At 40.4% G+C, this 11,808-nt stretch overlaps 1 protein-coding gene across 1 annotated transcript; it reads right to left on the minus strand.

The window, feature by feature from the left end:
* Positions 1-352: 352 nt before the first annotated feature.
* Positions 353-11,567, minus strand: RSPH10B (radial spoke head 10 homolog B). The gene is made up of 19 exons (XM_065732957.1): positions 11,326-11,567; positions 10,576-10,651; positions 10,259-10,327; positions 9,849-10,022; positions 9,313-9,398; positions 8,952-9,072; positions 7,884-8,060; positions 7,031-7,172; positions 6,457-6,578; positions 5,805-5,994; positions 4,987-5,098; positions 4,286-4,365; positions 4,037-4,185; positions 3,576-3,683; positions 2,594-2,749; positions 1,849-1,904; positions 1,558-1,664; positions 942-1,134; positions 353-572 (listed from the first exon to the last, which is right to left on the minus strand). The coding sequence occupies exons 1-19, from the start codon at positions 11,565-11,567 to the stop codon at positions 389-391; spliced, it is 2,544 nt and encodes an 847-aa protein (XP_065589029.1). The 3' UTR covers positions 353-388.
* Between the last annotated feature and the right edge of the window lie 241 nt (positions 11,568-11,808).

Below are 11,808 nucleotides of genomic sequence, written 5' to 3' on the forward strand. Positions count from 1 at the left end.
AAATACTTATTTGCCTCAAATACTTCTTGTAAGTAGGAAGGATGTAACATGAAACACTTTAGCAATACTGTCATGATAGGGAATGTAAATTCTGTATTGGCTTAACATGGATATGGGTTTTATGTACTACTGACTGCTGGAGTAGTTTTGTTATTGATGCAGAGGGTTACACTTTATTAATCTGTTCATAATATTTTCCCCCCAGGGCCCTTGGTTTAAGAACACAGAGCTAGCCCTGAAGTTCATTTTCCTTCTAAAAACAGCAAATCTCCCTTTGTGAGCACTTGTGATTCAGATGCCAGTCAAGTGTTATTTGGTGTGGGTTTTGATTTTTTTTTCCTTCACAAAAACACTTACATACTTGTCGCTTTAGTAGATCTCATCAGATTTACTTCCTCCTCTTTGCTCCTGCAGGTGCCCTGGTGACAGCTGGGGATGGGACAGCAGATCCCTGCTCCTTCGGGGGGGGTACTAACTGTGCACCACACTCTTCTAACTCCTTAACAACGGACACTGCTTCTTCTGCAGCTTTCTGCTTCTCTGCATCTTCCACTTCTCTTTCAGCAATGAGTCTGAGTGAACAAGATTCACATTTATGAGACACATTTATACTGACCAAACAGTTGCATCTATATTCACAGTATGAACTGTGTGCCACACTGTAGAGAAGCAGGGAGTCCAGCTGCTTAATTCTACAGAGCCAATTTACAGTATGCAAAAAACATATTTGACTTGACTCCCCTTCTACAGAGCAGGGATTAAGCACCAGGAAAGACATTTCTGGAACCTGAAAGCAGCCTGTAATCGTTAGTCCTGAAGCCACAGGTCACACAAGTTACACTCTGTATGTTTCTTACAATCTTTAGATGAGCTGTACTTCCTTAGGAAAGCAAATCCTGGATTTTAGGTAATTAATTCTGAATGGAAGATAAAATACTCACTTTGCAATCTCCTCATCCTTCCTCCTCCTCAGCTCAGCTAACTCAGCATTCCGTATTTGATTTTCTTTTACTTTTTCCTTCAACACTTTTTCGTGGTGGTAGGCAGGAAACAACTTGTTTGTAAAAAAGATTTGCACTTGATACTTCCACCAATCAAATTCCTTATCTTTTCCAGTTTTGGCTTCTAGATCATCTGCAACATGCAAGTTAGAAATATTCTGACAAATACATGCTTACTATTTCAAATAGCTTTTGGAGTACACTATTTCAAATCCGAAACTGACAGAAAATTCTGGCTGCACTGACTGCTATGCTCCTTCTCTCCACAGAGCACATAAAAACTAAAGTTCATAGATGAGCTACATACAAGAGGTGGCAATTTAAAACCATGAAAGTTATTCAAGCTAGAAGTAATTAGAATTTTCATTGATTAAGTCTCCTTTCCTTTTAAAGTATTCCCTAATTTTTTTCTTCAAAAGCTTGCCTCCAGAACTAGTGATGCTCGTTTACTGCCCTCTGGGGACAAAGCGGAATCTGAATACACAAATAACATTTCGTAATTAAGAAGAGGCGTAAGGGATTTTGTGAAAGTCCTAGCAGAGAAGGATTGCTTTACTCATCAGTTCCAATGCTGAAGAGAAATGTTCCTCTTTTTCTGTATCCCAGCTGGACAATGGCCCAACATCTTCAGTGCTGCCATGAGCTGTGTGGAATGACAGGACACTATCTAGAATTGCAAGCGCAGAAAAGTTAGAAGCACTCAGACTGCCTCTGCCCTCTGTAATTAATTACAATATGTCCAACTGTTTCAATGCTTAGCTACTGTTTTAATCACCTTTAAAGTTGAACCAAGAGTGTATCTCCTCTCCCACCCCTGCCTACTGATGCTTACAGTTAGCTACAGTACTCACCCATTAGAAACTCTTGAGGAGTTTGCCCTCTGTCTTCACAAGGTCTCGGCACCTGGAAAGAAGTTTAAAATTCAGTTAATAAATGCTGAGTCTTGTGCTCAAATTAAACACTGAAATGAAGAAGAGCCATGTGATTTATGTACAAAATACCAACTAATATCCTAAATAAGAACAGCAAAGGGTTCTTACAGGAGCAAATGCTTTGTTAGTATTTCTATTTAGGCTCACACAAACATACAGGCACGGGAGCACGTTGTATTGAATATCAGGTGAAATTTTAGCCCTTTTCAAAACTTACAACTACTTTGGCTTCTCCATCAACCACAGCAGGGTGCAGCAGTGCCACAGGCAGCATCTCACAACCTACTAAATCATTATCAAAAAGATTAGCAGAAAGAAAAGAGCACAGTGCATCTGCTGGGAACACGCCAACAGCTTTAAGGCCACTCTCACATATCAACTTTGATGCTCCACTTAAAGCAGGAGAGGCACACCCACCACCAGTCCAGCCCCTTCTTAAACAAAAGGAGACTTACTCCTATGTGCACATGTTAGAACTGTCTTTGCTGATGTTACAATCTAAGGTAGCACCAAACAGAGAAACAACTCAGAAGGACCCATTCAAATCAGGTTTATACAAAAACAGGAGTATAGTTCCCACGTTTGGGCTTTTGCAGGGCCTGACTTTGCCCTCTTTAAGTGGACAAGTAATAATATTTAATCAGTCTGCATCAACTTTACCTGGGAGAGAGAATACTGTGTGTAGGAAGACACATCTGTGGGTCTATAGTTACTTCTTTTCTGATTGTCTCGCTCTACCTCCTCTTTAATCATACCATGGGTAACATACACCAATGCACAATGAAGAAGAGCTTCAACAAATTCAAGAAAAACCAACTAGAGTAAAACAAAGAGCGATTAAGTCAATTAATTTTTGCAAGATCTCATTACAGGTACATGTGCAAGTGAGGAACTCAACAACTAACTGAAGCCCCACTAGCTTTGTGTGTCTACTCATAGGTTTCTTCTTCAAAAGAAAAAAAATGAAGATGGCTGAAACACCAAAAATTCAGGAGGTCATACACTGTGTTATGCCTTTTACAAGGCACTTCAAAATATTGTAAAGATTTTTGTTGCACATGGAGTTACAAGAAATTTCTCCCTCTGAGCAGGAGCACACAAGCATTACCACAATTTAAAATGTTCAATCGTGTATGATGCTTCCAAAACCCCCAGCAAAGGGGGCACAACAGATCCTTTCCTAATGCACACTATCTATATCAAATACTGTTTCAAATCAGAAATTCAATTAGGTTGTTTACAGCAGACTGTCACAGATAAGAGCAGCTCCTCAAGGATGTGGCATGCCAGCTGGTGGCTGAAGAGCCTTCTACAGTCACTGTCCATTGAGTTGGCAGTTCACACACCATCAACCAGGTACTGCATCCCCCATCTTACAATGCTTTCAAGGTATTAACTGTAGGATCAGTGCACGGGTGTAGCAATAATCAAAATAGAGAATACTAAGCTGAACTAGAATGAACAGGCATAGTACAACAGAAAATAAAAAGTACAAAGACTGTAGTCTTTGTTTATTTCACAATAAGTAACACTTCCCTCCTGCTGTAGCAGACAGGAAGCTGCAACGTTTTGTAAAACTACTTTAACAGCTCCTGTAGCAATGAACTACTGTGTGTGCTGTTTGTTTTTCCCACATACTCACCTCCTGCTCCAGGTTGGTACTGCTGCTGTCACATAGAGAGGGACCATCTCTGAAAAGTATTTCCACAACTCTTGAAGCAGTTAATTGTTTGCTGAGAAGTTTAAAATCCTGAGTAAGATTAAAGATTTCAAGTTAACAGTGTTTAAGGCATTCTCATGTGAACCTAACCCAACTCAGCATATATATTTTATAGGAAAAGGGAAAAAAAAAAGCAAACATTCATCTAAGATTTGATGGTCTGATATTTGATGACTTGAAATGATTAAGAAATCAGAAGGCAATCCTGCAAAAAATACATAAACTTCTGTGTCACTGTGCCTGTAACATCTGTTGGGCAGCTGGTACAAACAGCATTACTCATACTTCTCTAACTGTGCAGAAGTCTGAGGCAGAACTTTAAAATGCCCATAGAAACAGATCAGAATGAATTTAGTCACACAAAAAAGAAGTTAGAAGATTACATTCAGCATCCAAAGGAACTGCCTCGTTTTCATCGTGGGTTCAAAGGGAGGCCTGGTATTCTGATGACAAAAAGCTCTGTATATTTCCCAGCATTTGTCCATGTACCTCATGGCAAAAGCAGCACGATGCTGTTCAGAAAATAAGAGACCTGTAGGAAATTCATTGGGAAAATGAAATGGTTTCAGTAAACCCATGATGTCTAACAACTGTTGAATCCCACACAGCACGGAAGAAATTCTCTTACTTACCCTGAACATGACACGCAGTGGGAATAACATTCCTGGACATCATTTCAATGAAACACATATGCAGATGAGGAACTTTACCTCTACAATTGAAACAAAGATTACTTTTTTTTTTTTGCACAGGAAGTACAATGAAAGCTTTTAATTTGAGTACAGTTATCCTGCAAGATTTTACAGATTTTCTTCGAACAAGTCAGTGAAATTCAAGATTCATGGATAACAGTCCTTCTCAAGATCATCTTGAATAGTGCCCTCTCATATAGAAGCAAAGAGGGAAGATTCACATTTATTTATGTTCAATATTAAAATGTCATTTCATTACTAATAAAGAGAGTACATAGAAATTTCAAAAGCACCCTCGTGTAGTAAGTAGGATCAAAAGCCCACTTGAATTTGATGCTCTACCTTTCTCTTTGGAAACATCTGCTACTATTTATACAGAATAATAAGAGCGATGTGCTCCACACATACTCCAGTTCCCAAAGCATTAATGTATGGCTGCTGCAAAAACACACCTGGGAGCACCTCGTAAGCAGTCCCAGAATCAATTACCAGGGAACTCTGCCTGGTATCAGAACAGACAGCAGAGAATGAACAATCAAGGGTGCAAAAGCAGATGCCTTCTGCACAGGAGAACAAAAGGAGAGGAAAAAAAAAAATCAAACATTACTTCGAAATAAATTTCACTGAAAGATGAAACTTACTTGTGCTCCTCATGATAGATATGAAATGACAGATGAATGAGGCGAGATAAAAATGTTCTGAACAGTAAAGTCTCATACGGAGAATGTATCTCCTCAAGTGGAGCTTTATCACCTAAAAAAATTGAAACAATACCCTCTATTGCCATCGTGTAGATTAAAATCCTTATGACTGCACTGAGCTTATAGCTTTCCTATCCTCTCTGTCCCTAACTGTTGCTGTGAAACAACAGTCCTGGATGAATCAGACCAGACACAGCATCGTTTTCAAACAAGCAGGGCAAGGGAACACAGTGCATCTACAGCTTAATCTTATCATCTCTTTCTAAACATTCATCTCTGCAGTGTATGTGAACAGAAGGGGAAGCAGAGCTGGAGTTAACCCCTTCATGTACTGGGGACACTACTGTGTGCCTCTGTGACAAGGGTCCACTTGCAGTCTAAGCAGAGCTGACTCAATAATTAGCTCTACAGAAGAGAAAAAATACAACATTCAAATCCAAGGTAAAAGTATGGAAAAAACAGTAAAGATTTTTGTCTTCTACTTGTCCTTCTCAAACTTCTTAAAACTGCATTTAACTGTAATAGCAAGATCAGGAACAAATACAGTTTTTAAGCAGATGGGTCTTTAGAGCCATTTTAAAGTGGTATTTCAATTTTGCATTTTTCTCACCAGTGCCCCTCAGGTGTTTGTAAAAGCATTAATACAACCATTGAGAATTCACAAGCATGGTGAGATGTTCTGGGCCACTTAACTACAAGAGCAGAGCTTCACTAATGAAATTCCTTGATTCTAGACCCTAATTAAAGGAAACACAAACCATTCAACACCCGATCCATTTCAGCAAGAGTTACAGTGGAGTGATGAAAGCAGCAGTCCTTCAGGAACCTCCAGAACTGGAGCCTGGTCATAAGGAAGGTGTTGTCAGGAGAATCATCACAGCCTAAGCTGCTGTAGAAGGTGTAAATTCTTCTCAGTTTTGTAATATGTCTCAACACAGCAAATTCTACCTAAATAAAGCAGGACATGTTTTCAGTACAGTCTCATGGCAGTCAGGGATCGCCCCACTCGGAGCACATAAAGCTTTGGTTTCTGAATTCCACACTCCAGAGCGTGTTCCTGGTCAGGGCTCAGGACAGCATTACTCAAATGGAGTTACACTACATAATTTTTTGTGAATGACAAAAATAAACCTGTCTCTGTCTGCTTGCAGACAAATCCCTCAGTAACTGGAAGCAGCTGCTGACTGCCCTTCCAAATACACCGACGTATTTTTTATCGTTTCCTAGTGGCTGCTCCAGAAGAGCCAATACTGTCTATTCATTCTTTGTGCCTTCCTGTTTCCATGGCCTTCAGATTTCTGAATAACTCATGAATGGAAAGACTTATTTTAATGCATATAAGTCAGAAAAAGATAACACAAAACTTGCTGGAGAAAAAAAAGCTAAGTATACCAGGCAGAAGGCTCTTACTTGTTTCACTTCTTCTTGTCTCTCTTCCCTTGGCAACGAGTTAAGCAGCGAAGAGATATCTAATTCAATATCTGATCCCAGAGTGGAAGAATTTTCTGTGCTGTTAATGATTCTGATTGTTTCTAACACACAAATAAATTAGAACCAAAAGAAAATTAAATACGCACACAAGGAAAATAAAACACACCACGATTCCATCTTATTTTACTAACTTTGGAGAACAATAGCCTCCTAAAGGAGCAGTGAGCAGAATATCTTTAATAACCAACAGTGTAACCAAAGCGTAGGTTGATTTGAAATCTAAATAAAAATAAATAAAATAAAAGCAGATATTGCAAGTGCTATTAAACTTGGAGACAACATCATTTCCAAATTGTAACAAGATACAGTAGGAATGCATCACTAAGTGCCACACATCAGAAACGAGACAAACAGAAGCAATAAAACTGTTAAAATAACTTGCCTTCACCAAAGTTGTCTGAATAAATCAGTGACTGGAATAAGCACAGACTGGCATCATAGAAGAACAAGCAACAAAAGGTAAGCTGAGTAGAACCTGTGTTAAATTACTCACCAGAGCCAGAACAACTCCCTGAGCAACTGACATCCAACCCCTGAGTGCTCACTGCATCCAGCTGAAAAGTGGAATGTTCTGCCATATTATCACCTCTAAACTCTCCTTCATAAATATTTCCATTCCTGAAGACAAACTTGCCCTGCAGACAGATTCAATTGGCTAAGTTCAATGAAAATTTTCTTACATATCAGAAGATGAGGAAAAGATACAACTAATGCTCTGAATTACCCCTTCTTTCAACCACCCTGGTTAAAATGCAACATACGAGATAAAAGATAGGATAAGTTCTTTGTTTTACTTTCTATCACATCACATGTTAAAGCACACTGCTGGGATAAAGAACTGTCAATATATCTTTAAATTTTGTAATATCTTCTAAGAAATACCCCTTCCCCCCCATATAGAAAAGCTGCAGTCTTTCTTAATACTTTAACAATCCTCCCACAGTTGTGTGCTTGGGTTTCTTTTTGTTTTTACAGATTAATCCACTAACATGAGGACCCCTCTTGCACAACTCTAGCTTGAAATTCATTAGCTTGCAGAAGGAAAGGTACTGACCAGCTGCTGCTAAAGCCAACGTGCAGCCACTGCACTGAGAATCTTCCCAGTAAGAAGTACTTCGTTATACACATAACATGCTTCTAACTACAGAGTCCCATGGTGGCCCAGCAGGATCCCCAAAAGGGCCCCATCTGCTTTCAGTGTTCTCTGTGCCTTACGCTCAGTTTCCATACATGATGTAAATGAAATGTCGTTTTTGGTATAGGAACCTAGAGATCCACTGTACAAGAGCATAACAGTCTTTGCTGGTGCTGCCTGTAGGTTTGCCTCACTACTCATCAGCACACACCTTGCCATGCTTCTTGTTATGAGCCCACTCTCCATCATACACGGCCCCGCTGGCATAGAGGAACTTCCCACGCCCGTGGCGCTCCCCGTTCACAAAGTCACCGACGTACTTATTCCTCAAAGGATACTGAGATGCAGGCATCCTCTTCAGGAACCACATGTGGGTACCATATCCATGCTGAAAAATATTTTTGTCTCAAAAAAATATTTTTAAACAAGTGTTTGGAAGAACTACAGAATGACATGGGTTGCTCTGAAAGTAATACCTCCTATTTACTTGCGTAGAAACTACAACAGAGCCAAGGAGCACAACAACACTGTTTGACAGAGCAAATTCTCAGCTGCAAACCACTACATTTCACCACAGTCACCACCATCAATTATGCATTTTCACCAGTGATGAACAAGAGCCTGCATGTCATGCTCATACAAATCTGCACCAACAGATGTGGTCCACTGATGCTGCTGCCACTGCTGAAATGCACCACCCCCCCACTGTGCTCTGAATCCTTTCAATTGTAGTGCTGTGGCAGCCAGCTGAGGAACACCATGCTGCACAGAGCACCATGATGCCCCAGAAGCTCCATCTTCTGACTGAGGATGCACACTGAAAAGCCAGAGGCAGTAGCTCCTATTTTTTCCAACAGAAAATACATGGAAGAAATACGAAATGACAGAAATCTCCTCACACCATAAAGCTTTCACAAGAAGCACCATACTTCACAAATGACACAAATATAATACCACATACAGGTCACACAGAAGTCACATCTCAAGCTAAAAGAAGCTGCAAACATTTAGCTTTTTAAATTATTTTTTTTTACTTCAGAAGATTTTAATTTCCTATTAGAGAACTAAATTACAATTTTTAAGACTTAAGTGAAAAGCCTTTAGAAAATGTGAGCACTGCTAACATGAGAACCAAGTTACAACAAACAGCATATTTCTACAACCTCAGCTAGCAAAGTTGTTATCAAGCACCTTATCACTGCACAACAATACCTCTCTAATTTTAACTGACTAATGGACAGACATTCAACTACAGAGATTCCAAGGAAGAAATCAATACCTGTACACCGTGCACCCACTGTCCAACATACTCTTGATCAGCTGTCAGCCACCTCATTCTTCCTCTTCCATGACATACATTTTTCTCCCAGTGTCCTTCATAGATATTTCCAGACTTATAGCTGAGAAAAAAATAATTAAAAAAAAAAGGTCAGGATTCACTAGGAAGGAGTTCCTAGTTGCAGAGAAGATCTGTTTTACCACCATCAAGCATTTCATACAATCATTTATTCCACTGCAGAAAATACATACAACTATGAAATGCAATGATAGCACTTGCAACCATTCTCAAACAATAGGAAAAAAAAAGTGCAATATTTTATGGAAAAAATAAAAAAGAACAGAGGTGGTATCTTCTTTACCGTCTTATTCCCCATCCTTCTCTGACATTATCTACCCAGTCACCTGAGTACCAAGACTTATGTTCCTGGTCATAATAAATGGTGCCCTGAAAAAAAAGAGTACAGTCAATTTAAATCAGTACCTAAACAGCCACCCACATTAACAAGAACTTGCGTGGTCTGCCTAGTACACCCCAGAGGTGGGATCACCTCATCCTTTGCAGGTAGCTACTCATATGGTTAGTCATGTATTATTTTGTGGCTATGGATGCATTCATCAGTTTTGCCACCTGGAGCAACCAAAATGGCAAGCCACAGAACAGACCAATTACTCCTTTGGCATACCATCCACCCCCTCTACTACAAACAAGACCCCTACCCAACTGTTCCTATTAGTATCATGATCTCGTAGAAAGTGCCAACAATAAAGGAATTTCTATATAGTTTCAGACTATGGAGCAACATAAAAATTCTTTGTGAAACCTTTGCAGAAAAGTACTTGCATTTCTAGAAAGTATTCACCCAAAACTGTGTTCTCCTTTAGTGTTTTTATTTACCTTTCCATATCTTTTGCCTTTGTACCAGTAACCAATGTAAGAAACTGGATGGATACCACTCCTGAAAAAGCCAAATCCGTGCCTAAGTCCATTTTTGATTGAGCCTTCATAAATGCTGCCATCGTTCCATGTATAGCACCCACTGACCATCTGCACATTCTTAACAAACGTTCCCTAAAAGATTAAATTACAGCATTTAAAAAAGCATACGGCACGTGACTGTTCCTCCTTAATGCAAGGACTATATAACCAGCTCCCTCCAAGAACTCAGGTTTGCAACTGAAATCACTGCCATAGTTCTGCATTTGCCAACTGTATTCTACCAATTACTGAAACAGAACTTCTTTCCTCAAATTTACACATCTAATTGGCTGTAACAGTGCTCAGACATAAGGTGTACTGCACCTTACCTCATACTTCACTCCGTCAGCCCATGTGTAAGTCCCTTGTCCATGCATAAGCCCTTCAGAAAACATGCCCTACAAAGTGAACAGAATGACCTGTTTGCAAATTTACTTCCACCGCAACTAAAGCAACAGTGACTATAAGAATTCAAACTAACGTATGAAACCCCAAATCAGTTTCCAATGAAGTTTTATTGCCAGAAACCAACAGATCTCTCAACACTTACACATCTTCATCTACATTAAAAGCAGCCTGTTTGCTCTAGAAAGGTAAGTTGATTTATCCCTACTATTTTTTTTAATTTATTAATTTATACACTCACCTTATATATATTTCCTCCCTCAAAAAATGCAACACCTTCACCCTCATACAACCCATGAACTTTGTCACCTTCATAGCTGCAAAGAAAACAAAGATGAGCACATCAAGTCACTGCCAAGAAACCAAAATCACAGCACACAATAAATAACTGATTTACTGGGAATTGCAAGCAGATCCCTTGCTGTAGCTGTTGTCTACACAAGATACAACCTTTGCAGCTTTCAGCACCTTGCCTGTAGTATTTCACATCATTAATCACATTGCTTCAGAACTCAAATTTTTTCCCATTAAAAAATGTTGGCAGTTATCAGCTTACAGCCAGGCAACCTGCTGAGTACATGAAATGCTGCACACACTTTCCTTGAGCTACCAAAGGAGCTGTTAAGAAATGGCATTCACCTGTTTCCTTCAGCTCAGGACATTCATAAGCGGTACGAACAGCTGCAAACATTAAAAGGCAGCAACAGTTGGAAATAAAGTGATGTGACTACACTTTCTCCACAAACTGCCTGCATTTTTAGCCTGCACTAAGGACTGAGTCTCTCAGCAAGCAGTGCACCAGCAGCACTGCAGGACCCAGGCAAGGCAGCAGAACTCCTGTGTGTCACTGTAACAGGGTGTCAGTGCTACCAGGACTGAGTAACCACACACTGCCTCAAACCAAGAGTCTAACCTCCACTCCCATGACATGTAAGCAGGTACTTAGGGACAGCTAAACAAGGAACTGCCAATCTAACTGACAGACTTGTACCTCTTCACAATGAGCTGAGCAAGAATGGGCTCCTCGTAGTACGGAGGACCGTCCTGGGCAGCAGGCTCTTCTGCTCTCTCTGGCTCTTTGTCTGATATTGCTTGTGCTTCTCCCACTGCGCTGTGTGAGCTGTGCAAACCTGTCAGCTCTGTGGGAGCACTGTCAGCTGCATCACGGTGTGCGGGGACAGGATGGGTGGGCTTCTCTGACTTCTTGCCATCTTTCTTCTTATCCTTTGCCATAGGTACTGAGATGCCTCAACTTCTGCTTTCCTTCTTAGTACCCGCTATCTTCTCATGCAAACATTTCCCCCTTTACTGAACAAAAAGAACAATCAGACCCTGACCCCAGACAGCAGCAGCACGGCCCCATCCGCTGTGCTTACAGTGACCCCTCAGAGCTCCGGGTTGGGGCACCAGACCAGGGCCAACCTTTCTTTTCGCTGCACAGAGGTGCCTCCTGGGCGCAGTTGTAGGCTCTGGA

Source organism: Cyrtonyx montezumae, unplaced genomic scaffold, assembly GCF_038088225.1.
Source record: "Cyrtonyx montezumae isolate F1298 unplaced genomic scaffold, pur_monq_1.0 scaffold_16, whole genome shotgun sequence".
Taxonomy (NCBI): Eukaryota; Metazoa; Chordata; class Aves; order Galliformes; family Odontophoridae; genus Cyrtonyx; species Cyrtonyx montezumae.

What these genes read in the sequence shown, in the direction of transcription:
- RSPH10B (XM_065732957.1), bottom strand. Translation starts at nt 11,567, where the DNA reads ATGGCAAAGGATAAGAAGAAAGATGGCAAGAAGTCAGAGAAGCCCACC. An exon ending in GACAAGAAGAAGTGAAACAA is followed by an intron (nt 5,995 to 6,456) that starts GTAAGAGCCTTC and finishes TGCTTTATTTAG; the next exon opens with GTAGAATTTGCTGTGTTGAG. An exon ending in ATCTATCATGAGGAGCACAA is followed by an intron (nt 4,366 to 4,986) that starts GTAAGTTTCATC and finishes TTTCAATTGTAG; the next exon opens with AGGTAAAGTTCCTCATCTGC.